The sequence below is a fragment of the Chlorocebus sabaeus genome, chromosome 10 (genome assembly GCF_047675955.1).
Source record: "Chlorocebus sabaeus isolate Y175 chromosome 10, mChlSab1.0.hap1, whole genome shotgun sequence".
NCBI lineage: Eukaryota > Metazoa > Chordata > Mammalia > Primates > Cercopithecidae > Chlorocebus > Chlorocebus sabaeus.
The window spans coordinates 115,580,672-115,606,697 of record NC_132913.1 but is presented as its reverse complement, the minus strand read 5'-3'; the positions used below and the strand labels follow the sequence as shown (position 1 = coordinate 115,606,697).

General features: G+C 38.4%; 1 protein-coding gene across 2 annotated transcripts in view; it reads left to right on the top strand.

Annotated features, from left to right (window-relative positions):
* SPHKAP (SPHK1 interactor, AKAP domain containing) overlaps positions 1–26,026 on the top strand; it is a 194,954-nt gene that overhangs the window by 129,567 nt on the left and 39,361 nt on the right. For both annotated transcript variants that reach the window (XM_007966528.3, XM_007966526.3), the window contains exon 4: positions 25,609–25,668. In XM_007966528.3, the coding sequence (XP_007964719.3) occupies positions 25,609–25,668 (60 nt within the window). The remainder of the gene's footprint in view (positions 1–25,608; positions 25,669–26,026) is intronic.

Genomic DNA, 26,026 nt, shown 5'->3' with positions numbered 1-26,026 from the left:
TAAAAGAACAGACCATAGCATCAGAATTGTCTTCAAACTTAGTTCTACTGTTCGTTGATTTTGTGGCCATGGGAAATCAATTAATTTCTCTGCCCTTCAATGTCCTCATCTATATGTAAGTACAAGGTCAGGGTCAAGCTTATTGGGTTGTTATGAGGATTAAGTGAGCCAAGGCATGTACAAGCACTTAGCACAGAGCGCGATAAATTGTGAAGCTTATTACTGCTATTGCTATAATAATCAACACAGATGGCACTAAGATAAGCCAACCAAACTCACTGAAGGAAAAGAATCCTATGTTCTACATCTTTGTATTCCCTGTAACACCTAGCAGACTGCCTTCTATATCTGTGTAAACATTAGTCTTTATTGGTAAGATAAAATATACCATCGCTTCCATATAGTAGCATCTGAATGAATGCTTTTTGCTGTATTTAAGTTTCATGTTACCTAAAAACAAGAATTGGAGGATAAAGTGACAAATAAACCAATTTCTCCTAGTCCACTTTAAGATTCTGTTTTTCAGAGAAAAAAATGATCTTTCTTTCCCTCTCTCTCTCCTGGTATAGCAGCCTTTGCAGTCACTGGCTGGCATATTCAGCCAACGCATGCAGTATTCTCTGCAAGACCATGACTGCAGCTTAGCTTCACTACTTGTAGAAATCAATATAGAAAACGTTTACAGAGAGAGTCCTTCTTTTACAAGTACATTTAAAAAATTACAAAAGTGAGTGAAGTAGGGAGTGAAAAATGTTATAGGCGCTCTGGTAAACGGTTCGATAGCTTCTTAGAAGCTGAATATGTACTTAGCATACAACCCAGCAATCCCACTCCTAGGTATTTAATCGAGTGGAATGAAAATTTATGCTCATGCAAACACCTGCATGCAATGGCTAGAGAAATGAGCGAATGGATAAACAAGCCGTGGTGCCTCCAGACAGTAGAATTCCACACAGCACTAAAGGGGAATAAACAACTGATACACACAACATGAATACACCTCAAAAGCATTTTTCTGGATGAAAGAACCCAGTATTAAAATAGTCACCTACCATACAATCCTACTTACATGGCATTCTGGAAAAAACAAAACTATAGGAACAGGGAATGGATAGTGAATGCTGGGATTAAGTGGGGAGAGGGTCGGCCTATACAAGGCAAGCATCAGAGAATTCTTGAGAGTGTTAGTATTGGTCTGTATACTGTGGTGGTTACAAGAATCTATACAAGGCTAAAATGTCACAGAACTGTTTGCCCAAAAAGGTGAGCTATGCTACATGTAAATTCAAAATGGAATAAAACATTGTAAGTGAATAAGCAGATTCTTCTATTTGGGAATTTATGAACTACTTTTAAAAGACTCTTCTATGTATTGCCACAGTGCTATATAGGAACTCTTTAAAAGAATGCTAAGGCGAGCACAGAATGCTAGGAAATCTGTGTGTGTAGGAATTAAAGAAGTCAACACATTGGTTAACATCTTAATGCGTATTCTGGTTAGCGAACCGGAAGCGGAGCACAGGTAACAGATCCCTCCAGCAACGTTAACAGCGTGATCAGAGGTGCAGAGGAAGGAAAACCCTGGGCATGTTCAGGAAACACTGTTGGTCTGGTTTGGCTACAATTTAAGGTGCAGGGTTGACAAGCAGAGTACAGTAAAACGCTAATGCCTGTCTTGAGTGGAAGTGATGGGGATTCAATTGCATAATGTGGGTTATAATGCATGTATAATGGCATAATGAATGACATAATGTGTGTATAATGAGACAATGTACGTATGAGCATTTAGTGTCTAAGTTTTCTCTGGACATTACCAAAATGTCTAAGTTTTCTCTAGACATTACCAAAAAAATGGAAGCTTGACAGGCTGGGAGATGCAGGATGCAGAATGAGCTAGAATGGGGTAGCTGGAGAGGTGGATGTCCACTGGAGGCTTTTGTTTCTGGTCACAGAATGAAGTTCTGAATTAAGCAGTCGGCAGGAACAGAAAAGAAATGCAGTCGTATCTCAGCAAGTCTGTAGATGTACAAGGAACTAAGACTAAATAAGACCAATTATTAACGGGATGTTGGGGATGGGGATAGGAGTGGAGTGGAGGGAAAAGAAACTGCCCACACAATTATGTCACCCTTCCTAGGGAAAGCAGGTGCCACCAGATCATATCACTATTCATCATAACAAAGCTCCGAACCAAATAAGAGCTTCCAACCAATGGGGCCTTTCTTCTCATTGGCTTCCTATTGCTTCCAAGATAAAGACACGCTCTTCAAAATTTCCTTGCATGAAATTTCCCAGCAAAATGTGAAACCTGTTCATCCCACCGGCCTCAATATCCACCATCCTTCTGCTTAGTCCCTACACTCAACCATTCTTTCTTTCAGTTTCTTAAATACACTATGCTCCCTCTTGCCACAAAGCCTTGGCAAATGCTATTTGTTCCTTACCCGGAATCCTCTCTCCACCTTATGGGCTTCCTATGCATTTCTCAGCCCTTGCCCCCACCTTGCCTCCAAGACCCTCAAACCTGTGCTCAAACTTCCCTCTCCTCTTTTTTGAGTTCAGTGTTCTTTGGAACACACACCCTCTAAATGCTGTGGACTCTCCCTTGCAGTAGTGATTCCTCAAGTTATTGCTAGCATAGGCATTCAGATATTTTCCCAAGTGATGAATAAAACACCTCATAAGTTTTGAGACACAGATAACCATGTAGACACAGAGAACTCCAGGAAAGGACAGAGTTTTGCTTCACATTTGAATATTTTATTGCCTGCTATCCTCAATAAAAATATAATCAGTTCAATGATATTACTTCAAGGTATTTTCAGTTCATAATAGATAAGTTACATGAATACAAATAACTATTTAACAATCATTAGCTAAAGTATGATTTAAAGTATCTGATTTTAATACTATGCTTTTTAAGATATTATAGAATACTTCTAGAGGACATCACATTTTCTTCATTCATGGTATAGAAGAGAACTTTAAAGAAAGAAGTGAGGGATAATGTCAAGTCAGGTTTTGCTTTCGGCCATGCCTCGCTTCCTTATTGTGCAGTGGCATTTGAGAGTGCATGCTTAAGTTGTCAAATGCAGATATTTAATGCAATGTTCTCAGTCCATTGAACAAGTCAGATGTGCCTTTTTTGAGCACTGGTGATTCATGATTTTCTTCCTTTCCCAAATGTGGAGACCATCCAGGCTACTCTCAGGAACACTGGTAGGCCAACCCACTTTAAATTATGCCTGAATATATACATGCACAACCATCCAAAAAAGAAAAGAAGTCTTTCCAATACAAGCTGCAAGGAGTATAAAGGTAATTCTATCTATCTATACGTTACAGTTGTGTGATAATTGGTTTAAAAGCACATTTGCCCATACTCTACAAACAAGCTTTTATTGACTGCATTTACTCCCTGCGGAAGTGTGATTTCCTCTGGCTCATGCTCATACATTATGTAATACTTCCTGGAGAGCAAAGATACATTTTTTTTTATTGCTCATTTACTTTATCCCCTTGTTCAGATTTTGAACTGAAAAAGAAACACTTAAGAACCTCTCAAGTTGGAAAGAGTGAGTATTGCTAGCTCAGTGCCTAGAGAAAGCAGGTACCTCCAGGTTATGCCACGACTTCATTGTAACATAGTTCCTAACCAAAGAGGACCAGAAGGGATGGTCCAAAACACACAGACGTAGGTCAAAATGGGATATTTGATATGGCCACTTCAATATCTCTACATGTTCCTCTGTGACCTGGCCATTCTTCATTTAGCACTTATTTACCGATCATCATGGCACTGTGACTTTGATAGGTGCTGGGCATACAGTGACAGACCATGGTCCCTCTCTTCATAAGTCCACCTTCTAGTTGAGAAAAAGCAGGAAATAATTAAACAACATTTATGTAAATTGCAATAATGGTGATGAAAGAGAGGCGCAAGCTGCTGTGAGAGACAATAGTAGCAGAGTGATTTGGAAAGGTTACTTTGAGGAGACAGCCCTTCAGAGGAGGTCCAAAAGATGAGAAGGAATGTATGCACCACGTTTCTAAGCTTCATCCCATCATTGAAGATGGAGTGAGCTCTGTTGTGCACAACATAAAAATCCATCCTGATAGCAGCATCGGAACTATCTCATCAAACTGGCATTGGCCATTTCTCACCCCTGGGATCTCTGGATTGCTGGAGACAGTAGCAGCAATGTGCCCAATGAAACTGGAGGAGCAATCTGGAATCCTGGTGTCTTGAAGATTCATGCTTAAGTTCTTAAAAATACTGTGGGAATTCGCAGGAGGAGGTTTGCTTTTTTGGAATAAGCACAGCTTTCATGGGAGTAGTAGATTTTAGATGGCAGCCTCAGCTGCCATCACTGGGAATCCCAATGCCACGAACTGTCATCAGTAGGCAATAGCACTCTCTAAGAAAGAGGTCCGCAGCTCCCCTTAACCTCTGAGCTGGAACTCTCACTTGAGAATCTGTTGTCACCACTATTAATACTTTCCATAGTCGTGGTGAGTGCAGGGAGGAGCAAGAATCTCCAAGGTTCCATCAGAAGCAGCTGTTAGTTTTTGGAGTCTCCCCCACCAGACACTTCATGGCTTAGGGCTTCCTCTACAGATATAAGAGAAGTAACGGCATAAACCAAGGACCTGGGAATGAACCTTCCCTGGTGAAGGGGGGAAGGTGATGATGCTGTTAATTACTTGGCATTTCATACTCATACTATCATTTTGCTTTTTTTCCATTTAGTTTTAATATGCTCATTATCTGTTACTCTTACTACTCTACCATTTATTTATCCCCTTCTCCATTTCTCTCTCCTCATTGACATGGTCATTCTAGGAAACAAATAGGCTTAAATTTGCTTTATCTTCAATCCTCTTCTCTCCCTTGATCCTACAATCTTACAAACCACTTTTTTTTTTTTTTTTTTTTTTTTTTTTTTTTTTTTTTTTTTTGAGCAGAGTTTCGCTCTTTTTGCCCGAGCTGGAGTGCGATGGCATGATCTCGGCTCACTGCAATCTCTGCCTCCCAGGTTCAAGTGATTCTCCTGCCTCTGCCTCCTGAGTAGCTGAGATTATAGGCATGCACCACCAAATCTGGCTGATTTTTTTGCATTTTCAGTAGAAACAGGGTTTCACCATGTTAGCCAGGCTGGTCTCGAACTCCTGACCTCAGGCGATCTGCCTGCCTCAGCCTCCCAAAGTGCTGAGATTACAGGCAAACTGCTTTTTATATCATAAGTTTTCACTCCATCTAGAATAGAGCGGTAAGACGTCAGTATACTAATTAACCATCCCAACTCTCCCCACACTCAATGAATCTTGGGCAAGACATTTAATATTTCAAAGCCTCCATTCGCTTTTCTATCAGCAGATAAGCTTTTAACTCGGAATACACATCAGAGTCACCTGCGACCTTTTCCAAGGTGCTCTCATGCCCAAGTCCCACTTTTAGAAGTTCTGATTGTGGAGGTTAGTGAACCAAACATGTGTATTTTATCATTCTCCCTGGAGAATTCTGAATCTCCTCTCTTCCCTTCCTCAGTTGAGGACAACTAAATTATTTACTCCCTAAAGTTATCTGATTACAAGTCGTAATTAAGTGATTCATTGACAAACTTCTCAAAATGCTATTCTATGCTATTCTACACTTTCTCCTGGCAACTCCTCAACCCATGGCAATGTCTGTTGCCCAAACCCTACAATTTTCTTAAATTTTGCTTTTCCATTATCATCTATATGCATTCTCCCACCAGAGAAAATACCCTACCCTCACCCTCATATGTGTTTTATCTAAAGGGAAATATTATTATCTAAACAATTCAGGATTTTTAAAAATGCATAGAACTTTTTGACCACTCTTCCCTTTCTCCCACCACGTGATAATCAAATCCTTTCCAGGTTGTCTCTGAAAGGCCTGCTTACTTCCTTCTGTTCTATTACCTTGGCCACGTCTACTGCCTATATCCAGTGATTTCCTTTGTACTCTTTTGTCCCCATCACTGCCAAGACAATCACTTCAATGCAATAAATGAGGAAAAATGTTTTAGCTTAAGAGCTGGCACCAGAATTCCATTCTGAAGAAATCTTGTCTTTGATGGAAAGAAATGTTTGAGGTGATGCATTAAACATAGATGATTAAATACATTAATTTATCTATGTTCCCTCCTGAAACCACACTTAAAGTAGAACAAACGATGTATAAAACCACAAAGGACAAATGAAATGGGACAATAGATGAGAGATATGAAATTTTCAGAAAATGGAAACCAAACGTATTGTAGCAGAGATAAGAATGCTAAATACATTACAAGACTTCAGAGGGAAATGCCAAGTCATTTCACATCTAAAAATCCAGGAAATAACTAATAATTTGATAATAGGTTTTAGAATTAGTGAAGTAGCAGGCACATAACAGGGACTCAACCAGTAGTTTTTCAATAAATCAGAGGGACTAAAGGTTTATTCCACAGTAACACTAGTCAGCATCAGAGAGAAAGGTAGGGGAAATTATAGGCCTGAAAAATGAGTTTAAGTGAAAATCTATCCACTAAGACACTCCCCCAGCCCCTGTGTACCACCAAGATCCAAGAATGCTGTAAGCCAGATTTTAACACCCATGCCCAGGCAATAAATTAAAGAATTCCTCTCTGGAGTAACAGATTGGTTGCAGGAAGTACAACTTATACATTCTAGATGGAATGCTTGCATTTCAATGAAATTAATATGCTAAAGCCCTAATCTCAACATGACTGTATTTGGAAATAGGGCCTATTGCTTCTCAGCTTTTTGGCTAAGATCAAGAGCAGAGATAGGGGCTTTGAGAGGTGATAAAGGTTAAACGAGGTTATGAGTATGGGGTCCTGATTTTGTAGGGAGGATGCCCTTATGAAAAGAAGAAGAGACACCAGGGGGAAGAGACATAAGAACTCTCTTTCCACCATGTGAGAACACAGCAAGGAGAGAGCTCTCTACAAGTCAGAAAGACAGCCCTCAGCAGGAATCAAGTCAGCAGGCACCCTTATCTAGGATGTCTAGCCTCCACAACAATGAGAAAATAAATTTCTGTTGTTCAAGCCATTCATCTAATATATTATATTTTACACGGCAGCCTGAATGGATTAGCTCTTACTATGCAAACTAATCGTAAGAAGTCTTCTAAGGATATGACTGGGTCCCATCCAATCAACCTAGAGAGAAATCCATTAGTTAACAGGCACCACTCAGGGGCCTCCAATCTGTTTATCATTCTTAAATGTAAGTGTATAACAAAGGACAGAGTTTTTAAACTCTCTAACATAAAAGGAATAAAACAAAATATCAAGACCCCAAAGAAAGAAAGAGAAAAAGTTTTAGGGAAAAAAGTAACCTCTCCACAAATAAAGAAATATCTAGAATGTTTATCATTCTTAAAAAGTGTGGATGGGAGGCAGCTTTAGGTATTGCTTATTTGAAAAGAGTCTTAGTCTAACCCTCACCTTTGATTGATAGGTTCACTAATATAGACTTCCAGGTTGCAAAAATTATTTTACTCAAAATTCAATGATACTTCTCTGATGTCTTTTGGCTTCCAGCACTGCTTTTGAACAGTGTTATATTGTTCTGATTCTTTTTGTTTGCTTGTGTGGCTGTTGTTTAAACTGGTAACCATGATAATCATCTCTTTATCCCTGGTATTCTAGAATTTCATGATGTTAAGAGTTAGCATTGACCTATTTTGTGAGCTCTTTTAAGCAAAACTTTTCAGATCTGAAATATTTTCTTATGTTTTAATCATTCTGTCCCCTCCATTTCCAGTGTTCTAACTCTACCGTTGCCAACAGAAATTAGATTGGATGTTGGATTTCTTGAATTGGTCTTCGGATTTTTTATTATTTCCTCATCTTTTTTTTTTTTTAATTTTTTTTCTTTCTGGAAAATCCCCCTTGACTTTATCTTCCAATACTTCCATTAAATTTTACATTTTTGGCTCTCATAATCTTCAAATCCACACCCCCTTTTATTATATTGAAGCAGAAAATAGAGAAAAATACCTGCTGGCACTCGCTTTTGCTGGTTGAGAATTGGTATGGTCTAAACGTTTGTGTCACTCCAAGATTCGCATGTCAAAATAATCTCCAGGGCCGTGGAGATAAAAGGTGGGGCGTTTGGGGGGTGATTAGGTCATGAAGGCTGAACTCTCATGAATAGGATTTGTGCCCGTACAAAAGAGGCCTAAGAGAGCTGCTAGGTGAGTAGGTGAGGATAAAGCAAGAAGGCATTTATGAGGACCAGGCCCTTGCCAGACAGGAAATCTGCCAGTGTCCTGATTTTGGACTTCCCAACCTTCAGAACTTTGAGAAATATATTTATTTTATTTAAATATTACCCAGTGTAAGGTATTGTGTTATATAGCAGCCTCAACAGACTAAGACAAGAATCAACCATTGAATTTTAATAATAGCAGTAGACAGCAGTGCACTTCACCTGGGTCTTCAGGTTGTTTTACAGTGGAGTCAGGGGAGCAGCTTACCTACGCTGGGCAGGCATTTCTGGGTCTGGGTGTCCTGTGTGTCTTTCAACCCCACTTGATCCAGTGGTCTAGCCTTAGAGCATGTTCTTATCAGGGTGATGGCAGGCGTAGGCACAAAGAGGACAAGTCTACCACACAGGCACATTTCAAATTCTTGCTTGCATTTCACTGACTAACATCCCCTTCACCAAGTCATGCAGCCAAACTCAAAGTTAAGGGACAGAAAAGTAGATTTTTTTTCCTATGGATGTAGAAAAGAATGAATATTGAATGAACAATAAGTCAATCTGCTGCATAAGACAAAAATTAAATCAATAAAAACAAGTTTTAAGTAAAGGAAATATTACAATATACAATGTGGTCCCTACTGAATAATAATTACCTGATCACAACAAGGCAAACACTAAATATTGATTTGCCCAAAATTGTGATATAACAATTCTGAGGAGAGGCAGAGAAAGTGGAGTGGGTGGCCAGGTGCAGTGGCTCATGCCTATAGTCCCAGCACTTTGGGAGGCCGAGGTGGAGGATTGCTTGGGCCCAGGAGTTCAAAACCAGTCTGGGCAACATAGCAAAACCCTGTCTCTACAAAATATACAAAAGTTAGCCTGGTGTGTTGGTGGCATCTGTAGTCCCAGCTACTAGGGAAGCTAAGGTGGGAGGATCACCTGAGCCCAGGAAGTTGAGGCTGCAGTAAGCCAAGATTATACTACAGCACTCCAGCCTGGGCAACAGAGTGAGACCCTGTCTCAAAAAAAAAAACAAAAACAAAAGTGGGGTGGGGGAATGTAAAAGTCTGATTAAAAAGTAAAAGTATACACTTAGATCACTTAGAAGAAATAAGACCTGGTATTCAATAGATCAGTATGGTGGCTAGAGTTAACAATCAGTTCTATATTTCAAAATAGCTAGAGGAGAATTCAAATGTTTCTAGCCTAAAGAAAATATAAATATTGAAGATGATAGATATTTCAGTTACTTTGATTTAATTATATTAATGTATCAAATTATCACATGTACCCTAAACACAGGTACATCTAATATGTATCAGTAAAAATAAATTTTTAACAAATCCACCATTGATGATTCCATCTGCATATGGCAAAACTTAAGTCAGTATGAACAAATTGTAGGCAAAGGAAATATTGTGAATAGTGCTGCTGTGAACATACAAGTGCATGTGTCTTTGTGGCAAAATGACTTACTTTCCACTGGGTTTATATTCAGCAGTGGGATTGCTGGGTCGAATGGTAGTTTTAAATTACTTGAGAAACCTCCAAACTGCTTTTCACCGTGGCTGAATTAATGTATTTTCCCACCAACAGTTTATAAGGGTTCCTTTTCTCCAAACCCTAACATCCAGTTTCTTTTTTTTTGGCCTTTTAATAATAGCTATTCTGACTGGTGTGAGGTGGCATCTCATTGTGGTTTTGATTTGCGTGTCTCTGAAGATTAGTAATGTTGATCATTTCTTCACATGTTTGTGGGCCACTTGTACGTGGTTTTTTTTGAGAAGTGTCTGTTCACATCCTTTGCCCACTTTTTAATGGGATTATTTGTTTTTTCTTGTTTGGTTGTTGCAGTTTCTTATAGATATTGAATATCAGACCTTTGTTGGATGTTGGAGTTTGTGAAGATTTTCTCCCATTCTGTAGGTTGTCTGTTTACCTGGATAAAGAAAATGTGGTACATATATACCATGGAATGCTATGCAGCCATAAAAAACAATGAAGCTATATTTTTTGCAGGAACATGGGTGCAACTGGAGGTCATTATCCTATGTGAATTAAGGCAGGAACATAAAACCAAATACCGCTTGTTCTCACTTACAGGTGAGAGCTAAACATCGGGTACATATGGACATAAAAAGTGGGAAGATCTGGGGACTGCTAGGGCAGGGAGAGAGCGGGGAGTCTAAGGGCTGAAAAAGCTACCTATTAGGTCTTATGCTTACGATAGGATCATTCATACCCCAAACCTCAGCGTCATGCAATAAGCCCATGTAAGAAACCCGGGCACACATGCACTCCTTAAATCTGAAATAAAAGCCAAAATTATTATAAATAAATACATAAATAATTTGAAGTACTGAAAACCTCATTGTTTATAATGCGGCAGCGTCTAACATTTGTGATCAATAAACAACAGTATACTGGAAGAAAGAGAAGTTAGTTTGGGAAGGGAATCACATTTTAGAAGGGGTGGGGCAGAAGATTTTAAATAACACAGATTTTTTAAAGTTAGTTATGTTTAAACATACATTGATAATTGTTTGGAGAAGTAACAATAACACAACAAAAGTATTTATTGAGCACTTCCTGTGTTTTAGACTTTGTGTTTAAACCCTTCCAAAATTCCTATGAGTTAGGTACTGTTGTTTTCCCCATTTTATGGGCAAGGATATGGAGCCTCCTAGTGGTTGCATAATTTACAAAACTAATAGGAGCAGAGCGGGGAATGGAGCTGGGTTCTCAAGCACTGTCCCACACTCCCTCTCCTGGCCTGGGTTGGTGTCAGTGCAATCGCATGTCGCTTAAAGACAGGAATGCATCCTGAGAATTGAGTCATTAGGTGATTTTGTCATTCTGCAAACAGTGTGCTTACACATATCTATAAGAAACTGCAACACCTCAACAAGAAAAGCAACCCCATTAAAAAGTGGGCAAAGGATATGAACAGACACTTCTCAAAAACACACACAATTGGCCCACAAACATATGAAGAAGTGAACATTACTAATCCTCATAGCCTACTACACACCTAGGCCATACGCTGTAGCCCATTGTTCCTAGGCTACAAACCTGTACAGCAAGTTACTGTTCTGAGTACTGTCAGCATGTGACACAGTGGTAAGTATTTGTGAGTCTAAAGATACCTGAACATTAAAAAAAAAAAAATACAGTAAAAGTACAGTATTATAATTTTATGGGAACACAGTCATATATGCGTTCTGTTGTTGACAGAAATGTCATTATGAGGTACATGACTGTACTTCAGCAAAGAAACAGTTCTACATGATAAAGAGAATTTAGAGGTCAAGGACTAGCCAGGAGGGTGTAGGTGAGAGATGAGGTGGAGGCGAAGAAATAAAGAGCAAAGGGTGATGATAAATAGGTCGATATTCCCCACCAATCTGCACCCCCACTCTTTCACCAAAAGGTGTTCAGATACCCTGCTAAACTCAAAGGCTTGATATGAACGATTTATTTTTCTATGTAAACCAAAGAAGTGACTGAGTTTTACCTCAGGGTTGATCTCCTGCAAGCAAGCTAACCTTGTAGAAATCTTTTGAGGGTGCTCCAATTTCATGGCAAGGAGCTGAAGAATTAAAGGTAATCAAAAGGGATTTCAAGGAGCATGGAGTCCCCTTCAGCCCCAACGGACAATTAGGCAAAAATAAGATACAACTTTTTTCTCCCCTTCACTGTCTTTAGAAATAAATCTTCTGTCACTCCCCAGTATTTAAAACGGAAAGCACAGAATCTTATCAAGACAATGGAATCTTCACCTATACCAACTTTCTCTCCCAGTGTACTCTCCTTTGCACTTTCAATCCTAGATTAACTCATTCAAAAACCCCTGGTCTTTCTGAATTTCCATATCTTAGAGCCCACTCATTTTCATTTGTCCAGATTTCAGTATCAATTTAGTTTGTACCTCTGTTGTAGCACTCACTGGAGTCTGTCTTCATTTACAGCTGTCTGATTTCAAGTTTCAGATCATCAGACTAGTTTAGCCTACCAAACTGCAAGGAACCATGACTATCTCGTTCATCTCATCACTGCATGCCACACCTAGCTCTGTGAGTGTAGAGGGGCTGTCATTACACGTTCTTTAAAGGGATAAGTGAGTAAGGAGAGCGAGTGAGTGAATGGACACAAATTAATGAATGAAGTAGCTGTGGGACTTGGCATGTTTTGCTTAACTTATCTGTAATTCAGTTTCTTTACAGATAACATGAGAGAGTTGAACCAGATAATTTTATTTATTTATTATTTTATCTATTTATTTATTTGAGACGGAGTTTTGCTCTTGTTGCCCAGGCTGGAGTGCAATGGCACAATCTCGGCTCCCTGCAACCTCTGCCTCCCAGGTTCAAGTGATTCTCGTGCCTCAGCCTCCCAAGTAGCTGGGATTACAGGCACCCACCACCATGCCCAGCTAATTTTTGTATTTTTAGTAGAGACAGGGTTTCACCATGTTGGCCAGGCTGATCTCAAACTCCTGACCTCAAGTGATCCTCCCACCTTGGCCTCTCGAATTGCTGAAATTACAGGCATGAGCCACTGCGCCCGGCCTAAACCAGATAATTTTTTAAGTCACTTCTTTCTCTCATATTCTGTGATTTTACACTGAAATAAAAATACAAGAAACACATTTTCCTACATATACTCACTTATATTTTGGAGAGTTATTCCGCTTTTGTTTGCTGTCTCATTCATGTACTGATAGCGAAATTTAAAAATGTATTTGGCAAGAGCTATTTGAAGCTCAAGAATTTTTTTATGCTTTTCTTCTGCTTTCAAGTGGGAAAATGTTAACTAGATGTAGATGTGGAATCATGATGAGGTTGGGGAATGACAAAAGAATAAACTTCAATGCTCAGCTGCCCTTGCCCAGATAGTGTTGTCTCTTCTTGCCCAAGGAGGGGGTCTTTTTGAGGCTTTTCTGCAGGCTACAAAGAGATCGTTCACATACCCTTCAATTGCCTCCTGGAATTCTAAGTCTCAGACAGGAAAATATAATGATATTACAAAGAATTTTTCTTTGTTCTTTTTATTGTTGTTGTTGTTTCTGTATATACTAAAGCCAGATTAATGGGTGCTTCGGGGAATAAAGTCAGAAACATTGAAATATGAAAGAAACAAACAAAAAACCCAGCTCCCTCTCCTGTAGCTGTCAGTGACTTTTGGTAGCATTAAAGAATATGAAGGGTTGGCAAGCTTTTCAAATTGCCTATTTATTTTTAATACTTGGTTTAACAACTGGAATTTAAGTGCAAAATTTATTCGCCACAACTTAACAGCCTGAGCTCACTTAAGCTACTGCTTACATCATAAAGGCCATTTTTCTAAAAGTCATTGCCTAAAACAAGTGAAGTTCAAGGGAGTAAATTAGACAAAGAATACAGAAATCAGGATATACATCATTTTTACCAACAGAGACCACAAAAGAGAATAACAGCAGTATTCAGCATGCAGAAAGTCTTTTGAAACATGGATTTTTATTTTAGTTTATTTTGAAATATTTAATGAACACACAAAAATTATATGTATTCAGGGTATACAACATTTTGATTTGACATGTGTATACATTGTGTACTGATTACTGCAATCTAATTTTCACAGCCATCACCACCCCTAATTACCATCTGTTTGTGTGTGCACGTGTCTGTGTGTGTGTGTGTGTGTGTGTGTGTGTGTGTGTGTGTGTTGAGGGCAATTAAAATCTGCTCTCTTATCAAAATTCAAGTAAATAATACAGTACTATTAAGTATAGTTGCCATACTGTACATTAGATTTTCAGAACTGATTCATCTTAAAACTGAAAGTTTATACCCTTTGACCAATTTCTCCCCATTTTTCTCATCCCCCAGCCCCATGCAATTACCATTCTACTCTTTGCTTCTGTGAGTTTGGCTTTTTCAGATTTCACATATAAGTGAGATAATACAATACTTATCTTTCCGTGCCTGGCTTATTTCATCTAGCATAATGTCCTCCAGATTCTATTTTAATAACTAATTAGCATCATTGTCAAAGGAAACAAATATGAAAGACTAGTGGTTATCCTACTCACTCTAATAGACGTTCCCTCTCGTATTTTGCTTTGTTTTTCTCTAATTGTTTTTTCTATGTATTTGTTCATTATGTGTCAACTATAGTTCACAGAATTCCATTTTTCAAAGGCTTGAATTTAACGGTCATTTTTTTGAAAAGTAAGTTACCTCTCAGCACTTGGCAGCCTGTGAGAAGATTTAAGTTAATGCGTCTCTAAAGCATCCAATCTATAGGGATAGTAATTCAGATACATGCCTTGGGCTAAAGTTTTCGTATGCAAACCTGGAGCGGGCCAAATAGAGTGGTTCTTAGAGTACCCGTGAAACTAAGAACCACTTGATGTCTTTTATTAATATAGATGTTCAATCTGGATAATTCTGTTAAAAAAAGAAGTACCTTTCCTGCATTTGCAGCTATATTTTAGGACTAAGTCCTCTGAACATTTTTCTGCTTCCCTATGTAGAGTCACTCAAGTTGTGCCTTTAGTAATTGCTATTGAGTTGTTGGGATTTTTAATAAATTTTACCTATACCAATGAGATTGCAGCATTAGTTAATTATTAAAGATGCACCAAGTCTTTGCTCAGTTATACCTGAGGCTTCTTGGAGAGGTAAAGTTTGGAGTTATTTAGTAGTTTGGTTGTCAAACATATGAGAGAGGAAAGTTAGATGTTTAGTTTAAACTATTTGCATTTTAAAATTAAGTTCATTATCACTTATTCTCCATGATTCTAAGTATATAAATTGTCTTTTATCTATTCTAAAATAATTGAGCTATTCAGATTACAAACATGACTTTCTACCTTTTCTTTTTCATATTTTCTCTATGCAAATGTGTATGACTTTCAGAAGAGGGAGAAAGAAACCACTAGATGTTATTATGTTTTATTACTTTAAAGGTGAAAAAGTCTTTGGAAGCTTAGTGGAAGAGTTAAAACACAAAATTCTACAAAATTGTAAAGCATGCAATATTTATATTCAATTTATCATGTCTATGGCATTTTTTCTTACATCATAGTCAAAGTTAGGTTGTCTCATTGTACCTGACGAAGACTTTTGTCAATTATTTGATTAGCTTTTTAACATCAATGAAAACTACATCCACGGCCAGGCACAGTGGCTCACACCTGTAATCCCAGCACTTTGGGAGGCCAAGATGGGTGGATCACTTGAGGTCAGGAGTTCAGGACTAGCCTGACCAATGTGGTGAAACCTTGTCTCTACTAAAACTACAAAAATTAGCCAGGCATGGTGGCACATGCCTGGAGTCCCAGCTACTCAGGAGGCTGAGGCAGGACAATTGCTTGAACCTGGCAGGTGGAAGTTGCAGTGAGCCAAGATCATGCCACTGCACTCCAGCCTGGGCAACAAAGCGAGACTCCATCTCAAACAAAACAAAACAAAAAAGTGCATCCTCAATTAACTCTTCTAAATGTTTAAAATAAAACTAACCTATATATCCTTTCATACATTGTGTCGAGAAATTGAAATTGTGCCTTGGATTCAAGTGTTTGATCTGCACATAAAAGCTAGCGTTTGCTCATTCTGATCCAACATCTTTTTCTCTAATAATAAAGGATCTGTTGTCTGCAGGTCTACAAGTTCTCTCAGCATTATTCATATTTGAAATTGAATCAGTAATAATGACTAGGGAATCCTTGATATTTTTTACCTGCCTATATTTCCGTTTTAAATTGCAATCTTCTTGTAATTTCATGTATGTCGTTGGATACCTATTGCATATTCCTTGCAATCATTCCGTGGTATTATAACACATGATGACAGGCAGTACCCATAATGCTGGCATCCATTTATACCCATTAAGTCATAAACGCCTCTGGGAACAAGAGGGAAGTCATTTCTTAATTAAATGTTCCATAGCCCTGAAAAACAAAATAACATTCTGTTCTTATATATAAGTAATAAAGGTTTAGAAAAGGCAATTTAATGTCTTAGGTCAGTAGATAATGTTTATGTAATTAAACAGAAATAAATACTTATGCCAAGTAAGTAGAATTTGGGTGGCAGAAAAAAATAATTACAGGCAAGGAGCCAAATTTTAATTGTTTTATGTTCTCAGAAATGGCTGTTCTTTATAAATAGTCGATCTCAGTCACCAAAAAACTACATATTATATTATTCTATTTATATTAAATTTCCAGAACAAACAAATCTATAGAAATATAAAGTAGATTCATAGTTGCCTAGGACTGGGAAGAGGGTATCTGGGGGAAATGGAGAATGACTGCTAATGGATATAGCTTCTTTTAGAAATGATGAATATACTAAAAGTTATTGAATCACACACTTTAAATGGATATGCCATATGGTATGTAAATTAGATCTGAATAAAGCCATTGTCTTTAAAAAATAAATACATAATGATAGTAAGAATTGATAAATAATTGGGTAAATATCCCCAGGCCCCAACCCAAGAGATTTTGATGAAATAGTTGTGGTTCAGAGTCCAGGAACATGCAGGTGTAAGAACTCTTTCCAGATGATTCTGATGGGCCGTGCAGGCAGGTTAAATGTTCTTACTCCCAGAGCCAGGTGGTCTTCCGGCCTAAATGCAGCTCCTTCCAGGAGTAAGCCAGTACCTGTGGTGCTCCATTGGTGGTTTGTTTGTTTGCACGATTGCTTGTTTTTTGTTGTTGTTGTTGTTGTTTGTTTTTTTTCTTTTTCTTCTGCTGTCTCCTACTTGGGCCCTTTTAATTTCCACTTTCACTTTCTTCTCCCTTTTCCGGGAAATAAGAGTAGTCCTCATAGTTCTGGTTCAGCCTTAAGACTGCCGACTAGTAGAAGATGACTAGCTGCTCTGTTTCTAAGACTCACCTGACAATTCACAAGCCACAGGACATGGCTCCCATCTCCTTTCCTCACAACAGCATGGGAGCTGAGAGCAGAGCCAGCATCTGCACATCCCCTCCCACGGCCAGTGTCCTCCGCTCCACATTACCACCTAGATTCATTCAGCAAATCTGCACTGTATTACATAGAGTAATACAATTACTCTAAGCCAAGGTTATACCCTCTAGTGATCATAAGATTTCAGAGAATGTAGAACTGTTTTCTTCTTCTTTTTTTTTGAGACAGAGTCTCACTCTGTCACCCAGGCTGGAGTGCAGTGACACTATCTCTGCTCACTGCAACCTCCTCCGCCTCCTGGGTTCAAGCGATTCTCCTGCCTCAGCCTGCTGAGTAGCTGGACTACGGGCATGCACCACTATGCCTGGCTAATTTTTGTATTTTTAGTAGAGACAGGGTTTCGCCATGTTGGCCAGGCTGGCCTCGAACTCCCGAACTCATGTGATCCACCTGCCTTGGCCTCCAAAAGTGCTGGGACTACAGGTGTGAGCCACTGTGCCCAGCCCAGAACTGTCTTCTAAACAAATACTTGGAGAATCCTGATTTAACTTTCCTAAGGGCCCTTGGAAATAAAAATGATTATCCCTGAGAAAAGAAATTAGTGCCTAGAATATCTGCCTTAAACTTAGAGTCTAGTGTTGGCATGTAGTGGAATTCCACAAAAAATTACTGATTGATGGAAAACAGAGAATAGCCACACTAGAGAAACTGCCGGTGACTGATAAAACACAAGAAAGCTATTCTCAAAAAATCATATAGGAAAACATCTTATGGTACTGTGTATTTTTATTATGCTAATTTTCTATTACCACTTTATTTTTATATAACCCAGAACACATTTTTCCAAGCAAGTGAAGTGTAGAAACACATTTTTCTACTGATTCTTTAGTTTTCATCTGGTCCAAATAATTATTCAGGGCCTACTTTCAAGAAGGAAACACTTGCTAGTAACAGATCTTTAAAATGGAAATCTAAAATAAATATAATATGTTACATATCTAGTAAAAGTACATCAGACGTTACATGTAAGTGTATCCTCTTGATTCAAATGAAAAGTCTAAGACAATAAACACTACATTTTTCGGGCAAAATAGCTAATTATCTTGAGTGTATACTTATTTTTTAATTTTATTTTTTAAGCTATCAATAAAATTGACTTCAGGTATGTTTAGTTAAAACACCTCTAGTATTTTAGGTATTTGTGCTCCTTTTACTGTATCTCTTATCACAAACTGTTCGAGGAGCTTCCCCCAGAATTGCAATTCAAAATTATTTTTAATGTTGACAATAAAAAAGGGAGAGAAGCTGGACAGTCTTAAATGTCAATAAAACTTTATATTTCATTTCGTGTAATTGCTGCAATCACTTCAAAGCAATGACTGGATATAAATGCAGTATTTTCCCAAATAGTCAAATGTATTCCAGAATGGCCACAGCATGGTGGCATAATACCATTGATGAAAAAATTGCCTACAGTCCTAGGCAGAAAAAATGTCATATTCTTTAGAAGGTAATTTTGGTCCAGGGTCCTGAATCTAGCAGAAGCCTTTTGGTTAGAAAAAGAAAGGAGGCAATGTTTTCTTTGGATGCTTTGTGAATCAGCATTTTGATGCCATCAAATTAAGAGATGCTGTCATATCCCACATGGCCAGATGGCTGCATTGTTAGAAGCTGCTTAAAAGAAAGAATTGCTTTTCTTCTAAGGAAAACTATAAGTATATATTTGGTCATATTCAACATTCAAATATCTAGATTTTAAGGTAATTCATGCTGTGGGTTAATATTTTCTGAAAAGGTTTTCTTAATAGATGTTAGCTAGCTTTAGGAAAAATGAAAAAAATTCAAGCAGAGGAAATCGAAGGGCTCACTCCTAGCCTAAAACGCTGGTGTCATCTGACCTCTGGCACAGTGATTTGCCCCTAGTGGACACAGAATACAATGACATCTCTTAATGATTGCATTTCACTATCAGAATAGTCTAAAATGTTGACTAAAATTAATACATGAAAACATAAAACTGCACTTATGATATGCTTTTGATCCCGACAATTGTCATCATCAGTTGTTTCTATGTGTTTTCAATTCAAAAAGTCAAACTCATTTTTATCTGATATAAAAGCAGTGATTTCGTCTGACTTTATTTGTGTCAAATAAAACTATTTAGGAAATACAGTTGCCTCAAAAAAGTTTCTGTGAATTACAATCCACTTAAAAATTACTTGTTTTGTATTGAATACTAGATTTTCATGTCAGCCTCTTCCTCACATCCGTTTTTCACAAAGGTATATTTTATATCACCAGTTAACAAAATTTCACAATAAAATTTGAGTGTTATAAATGCCTACATGGAGCTTCATTTATGAAAAGAGAGTCATAAATAAGAGTAATCACTGAGATTACTTGGCTAATAACCCATGATACTAAAAAATAAAGTATATTTCCTATAGACATTCAAATTTTTATTACATATAAGTAGTTTTGAGGAATATTTTATTAGATTATATAAAAGTCAAAATCATAAGGTGGTGTCATCTTCTCAGTGATATTTATTCCTGCAATGTCTTCTTTAAAAACCATAATAATGACAGAAGAGCAGCATTTGAGTGTAAAACATAGAGTACAACCACAAATTAGCTCTGTTAAGGAAGCAAGAGAAGAACTGCTTGTATGCTTTTGGGATGATGCGTGTTTCCATCTGCTTCAGCTGAGTATGTCTGCAGATGGTCTCAGTAAGGACATGTGCACAAATACACAAAAGAAATGTATTTTATGTGAAGAGGAAGGAGCTGCAATTCCAAGAAAAACGTTAGCACCTTTTATGTGGCTTTATTACACTTATGATTCTCAACATTTTGTCTTCTTCTATTTTTTAGCAAATCCTTCTTTGTGAGAAAAAGAAGCCAATCTAAGTACTGGAAATAGGAGCCAATAGCTGGGTGATTAGCTCATTTAATTCTTCTGTAGCTTCTCTACATATTCCCTATACCTTTATGGGAAGAAAATTGTTTATTGACTACACTGGAATTCATTCTATAAATAAGGGAAATGATTATTACAAATGTCCCTTTCTTGTACACCTGTCACCTGCACTCACCAACAAGAATTTATTGGGCATCTGCCAGATGCCTGGCACCATGCTGAGCACTGGGCATCCAGTGATGGACAGGGCCTGCCCTCATGAACTAACAGGTTGTGAAGGCTGTAGGAAAATCAATCACTTCTATGTTCAAGAAAAAAGAATAATTATGTAAAAATACATACTTAAAAAAATCCTTTCCTAGGTCATGTGGCATATTTGGATTTGCTCATGCAGGCATTTTACAAATAATGCAAAAGCATCACAGTACTTATGCCTTATTCTCCATCGGCTGGTGGCTCCAGCATGCAGCCCTAGCCTGCGCACCGACAGGATTCTCTCCAGCTCATGGAACCGTAATGCAGAATCTTCCAGGCTTTATCATTGTAGTCACACATAACATTTATCCTAAGTGCTCCTGCAAAAAACAAAATAAATAAAAAACTTTATTTCAGTTTCCCACTACCAAAAGTTTCCTCCTGTAATAACACTGTAAACATGTTCATGATGGACCCAGTTCTCCCAACTCCCTTCTCCAGCACACATGGCCCATGATATTTGTGTCACTTTAAGGACATGTCCTGCCTTCAGACAGATCATAACTCCCAAGAGCACGAATAATGCCTTGTATTGTTTGTCTTCTCAGCACCCAGGATTGACACCATGCACTTTGGAGACATTCGATCTCCTCATCAAACATTCGGTCTCCTCATCAAAGCCTCCTAATCCAGGCTCACCACTCCCCAGCTCTCCTAGATAGAGCCTGGTTCTATATTCTCCTTGGACTTCAGCATTAGTGGTTGCTTAAATCTCAATTAATAGCCCCAGTTTATAGAGATTGAAAACTTGCTAAGAGCAATCCAGTCACATGGTCCATTTCATCAAGAAGTAGATTTACTATAAAACTATCAAACTTTAGGTTTCAGGGCTGTTAATATGCATAGGCCCCAGTTTCAAGGCCCTTGGGACAGGGCCTATCAATGTATTCACATGGCTATGTGTTTTTGTAAAATATTCAAAGTAAGATATTTTAATTTTGATTATCTCTTTCCATTTCGACTCCTACTACCTCTTACCTCCCCCCATACTGAGAGTCACTGGAGTGACCACAGGTGTTATTGGGCTCTGGCTTAAGGGAAATTGAGGGGGTTGTGTTTACATGAGATATATTTATGTGGCTTGATATCATTTTCATATACAGTGAAGTGATTGCTAGCCATCCACATACAGCAATGACTTCCAGGAATGCTTCTACCATCAAGAGTGGTAACCCAGCCAGACACTGCAACATGAATGTGTCAGGTCAGGGATAGTGTGAGCATGTCCTACAGTTTCCAATACCAAAACTATGTAGGCAGTGAGAGAAAACAAAGTTTACATGCCAGAAGCTACTCTGTGTAAAATTCTTCCACTCATCAGACATGTAAAACTGAAGTGCAAAATTGGGTCCTCATTGAGGCCTAGTCAAGCAGAAATTTCCTCTTGGTGGGCATTTATTTGATAGTACAGCATTGAAAATCAGAAATGCATGATACTTTTTTTTCATGGAAATCACACAAAAGAGAATTAATCCAAATTATGTCTTTAGAGTACAAAAGTGTAAAGGTACTACAAAGAGTGAGTATGTCTATAACAACTCATATATGAAAGAAACTGTTTAGCAGTTTCCCACTGAATTTGACAATAAGCTGAAAAACATATTTTCAATAAAAATTTGGAAGTTAAAAAAATCAGTCAACCATATTAGAGGAAAACTAGCTTATTTTTCTAGTTTCTCTAGAGAAGACAATATTTCCATATTGCTTTCACATGAAGAAGTGACCGAAGAGTATTTAGTCAAAAATGTAAAAAAAAAAAAAAAAAAAGTATTATGGAGGTGCATTGGGCAGTCAATTAGATATCATATTTCTGGCAGTTTTTATGTTTTAGTATTTGCCAGCCCTTTTAAGTTCTAGCTTTCTTGTGATTCCTTTTTTCCTTCTAAATAAGTAAATATTCACTCTCACACCTAATTTAGAATACTTCTTTTCTTTCTTTCTTTTTTTTTTTTTTTTTTTTTTTGAGATGAAGTCTTGCTCTGTTGCCAGGCTGGAGTGCAGTGGCATGATCTTGGCTCACTGCAACCTATGCCTCCCAGCTTCAAGTGATTCTACTGCCTCAGCCTCCAGAATAGCTGGGATTACAGGCGAACGCCACCAAGCCTGGCTAATTTTTATATTATTAGTAGAGATGGGGTTTCACCATGTTGACCAGGATAGTCTCAATCTCTTGACCTCATGATCTACCCGCCTTGGACTTCCAAAGTACTGGGATTACAGGCGTGAACCACCACAATTGACCGTTATTCCATTTCTTTTTTTTTTTTTTTTTTTGAGACAGAGTCTCGCCCTGTCGCCCAGGCTGGAGTGCAGTGGCTGGATCTCAGCTCACTGCAAGCTCCGCCTCCCGGGTTCACGCCATTCTCCTGCCTCAGCCTCCCGAGTAGCTGGGACTACAGGTGCCCGCCACCTCGCCCGGCTAGTTTTTTGTATTTTTTAGTAGAGACGGGGTTTCACCGTGTTAGCCAGGATGGTCTCGATATCCTGACCTCGTGATCCACCCGTCTCGGCCTCCCAAAGTGCTAGGATTACAGGCTTGAGCCACTGCTATTCCATTTCTTAAAGAAGGCCTCACATTGCATGCACATCAGGCCCTAAGAAGCCTGGATCATCCTCTACTACCAAGATATTGAAAGATGTGCATAAGAAGTATAAGCAAGAAGTCGGTTTGTGTCTTGCTTTGTTTTTATCTTGGTTCAGCTAGCAAATGTGGAGAGTGTCCTTCAGGTGTAGGCAGAGTTTCATTTAGTAGCCTAGAATGGGTGAAAAGAGAGTTCATCCTCAGAGAACTAAAGAAAATATTGGAAGGCAGACAAATTGTTACTATAAATGCCTTTCTTTGCTTTCTGGTCTCTGCTTTGCCCTCTCCCACTGTGATGCAGGATAATAAAAGCTTTGTCATGCCCAGGGGCAAGGTAATGGGCCTTTCTTTAAGGTGAATGGAAAATCTTGTCATCAATTCAATATCTCCAGTCCCAGTTGCATGTTATTAAAAGTCCCCGAGCACTGATGGATATTGAACTAGTTTTCCAAGGGCAAAGTTTCAATTATTATATGAATATTTTCAAACTTCCCTAGATCATGAACTGCTTCTGAGCTCCATCTTCTGTTTATGCTTCCATTCGCACTGTCTGCAAAGGGACTCGTGCCGATTTCTTCCTGTTTTTCTATCTTATTAACGCAGAGTAAAAAGAACTTCTGATGAGAGTGTGGGTCCTTTTATGCCCTTTCTTCTCCCTAATGCCCATCAAATTATCAGAAACATTCGGGCTCCCTGACTTCCCGCAACACAAGTTATTCTTAACAGCCACTTGGTGCACCCTAGGGTTACACTTCAAGGATCTCATGAGCCCATGAAACTTGAAGCAATCTCTTATTCTTTGGGACTAAAGCAGACATGATCTTTATACTTCTGTTTCAGTTTTTAAGATCATTCTCAAAACCTTTCCATTATTTTTTTAACCTCAAAAAGAAAAAAGATGGACTAAGAAACCATGACCCCAAAAAGTAACTAAGATCAGAAATCCCCATATATTTGCAGGCATCTGAAAGTTCAAATGTCTAACTAAATTCCAGGTAATTAATGTTCTCAGTTTTGTATCATCAAATCAACTTGTTAGAAATAAAAACCTTTGGATGATTTTTAGCAAAGTATTAAAGAACTTCATTTGCATCTTCTCATGTAGCACAAACCTAACTAGACCTAATAACCGACACTTCCCTTCCTCTAGGCCTGCCTGCAATCAGATTCTCTTATTCTCTGTGGCTTGACAGCGTGTTACACCTTCTCATCTGAAAGTATTAATCATGTTGTCTGTCCAACCCACTAGTGATGGTCCCCACCCATTCCCTATCCAACAAAAGTCTTTTTATCTTTCAAACACATAGCTAACCTCTTTGAAAACTTTAACTTTCTTTTCTCCAACCCCATCTGAATGCTCGTAGTGGTTTTCTAACTATGTGATATGTTTGGGATTTAAATTACAGGCATGAGTCACTTACTCTTGGGGACATGTTATGAGAAATGCATCATTAGGTGATTTTGTCACTGTTTGAACATCATAGACTGTACTTACACAAGTCTAGATGGCATAGCCTACTGTACCCCTAGGTTATGTGGTATAACCTATTACTCCTAGGCTATAAACCTGGACAGCATGTTTCTGTCCTAAATACCACAGGCAACTGAAACACAATCCTTAAATATTTGTATGTAATGATTATGTAAACATAGAAAAGGTAAAAACAGTAAAACTACGGTATTATGATCTTAAAGGACCACTGTTGTATACGTGATCAGTTCTTGACCAAAATGTTGTTCATTATGCAGCATATGACTTGATAACAATGTTTCATTGTTGTTCAGATTTATTGTTTAATATCATGGCTATTGTTTTTAGACTAACCCATTCAGACATTTATCCAAGATGGCCAGCAAAGTGGCAAATAGTATAACAAGGTAAAATAAAGTCAAATGAACTAAAACAATGTGGCAAAGAGGAGTCCTGGCTTATTAGGCACTATATTAAAAGCGGGTGGAGAAAAGGAGCAAAAATGAGAAGTGGAAAGGAGAAAATAAAGAAAAGTATTTATTGCAATTACAAACAGCCTTAGAGCATGAAAAGTTATTTTTCCTATTTCATGAGAATTGATAACACCTTATAAACTTGAAGATTTTGTTGTAACTGTTCTATTCGCTCTAATACAAGCAGACCTTTTTAGTATGTTGGGCCATAAAAGGAAGAGGGCATTTGTTGTAACCAGTGGGAAGCTGAGTAGGGTGTTGGAGAGCTATTTAGAGGCTCCAAAGTGAAATGACTATTTCTTTTTTTCTTTTTTTTTTTTTTTTTTTTTTTTGTGATGCAGTCTCACTCTGTCCCCAGGCTGGAGTGGGCACAATCTCGGTTCACTGCAACCTCCACCTCCCGGGTTCAAGCAATTCTCCTGCCTCAGCCTCCCGAGTAGCTGGGACTACAGGCGTGTGCCACCACCCCCGGCTAATTGTTGTATTTTTCATAGAGATAGTGTTTCACCATGTTGGCCAGGATAGTCTCAATCTCTTGACCTTGTGATCCGCCCACCTTGGCCTCCTAAAGTGCTGGGATTATAGGCATAAGCCACCATGCCCGCCCTGAAATGACTATTTCTATGCCAAACTGTCTAAGATGTGGAAGATTCCCAAAGCATTTGCCCCAGCTGATTCCGGCTTGCTTTCTTCTAAAAAGACAGTCAGGTTTTGACTCTAATGTACTATTTTTGCCCTCTTTCCCAGGTCTGCTTTGTGAATCTTGATGTGAACAAGGATGAATGCAGCACAGAGCACCTGCAACAGGTAACATTTGAAACTCAAGCTGTCCAGGAGGTGATTACAAGGACTATTCAACTTGATTTCATCTGTAAATAATGCTCATTTTGTAGGAGACTCTTTGGTTAGATAGTTTCATTACAGTCCATTTCCCCAACCCTTTCCCTAGCACTTACCCTCTACAGTTTGCCCTTTTTACTTTTGTGAAACTTGCTTTCCCATGTAGGCAGAACTGTCCAAGCAGGCACACATCCTCTTGCCCATCAGTGCCTTAAAATGGCTATTTGTAGATGACTTTTCCAAGATTTTTCCAAACCTGCTGATACCAGCCAACCCTCCCCTCTGTCTCTCAGATTTGCTTCTTCCTGCTGCTTTCATCAAATGC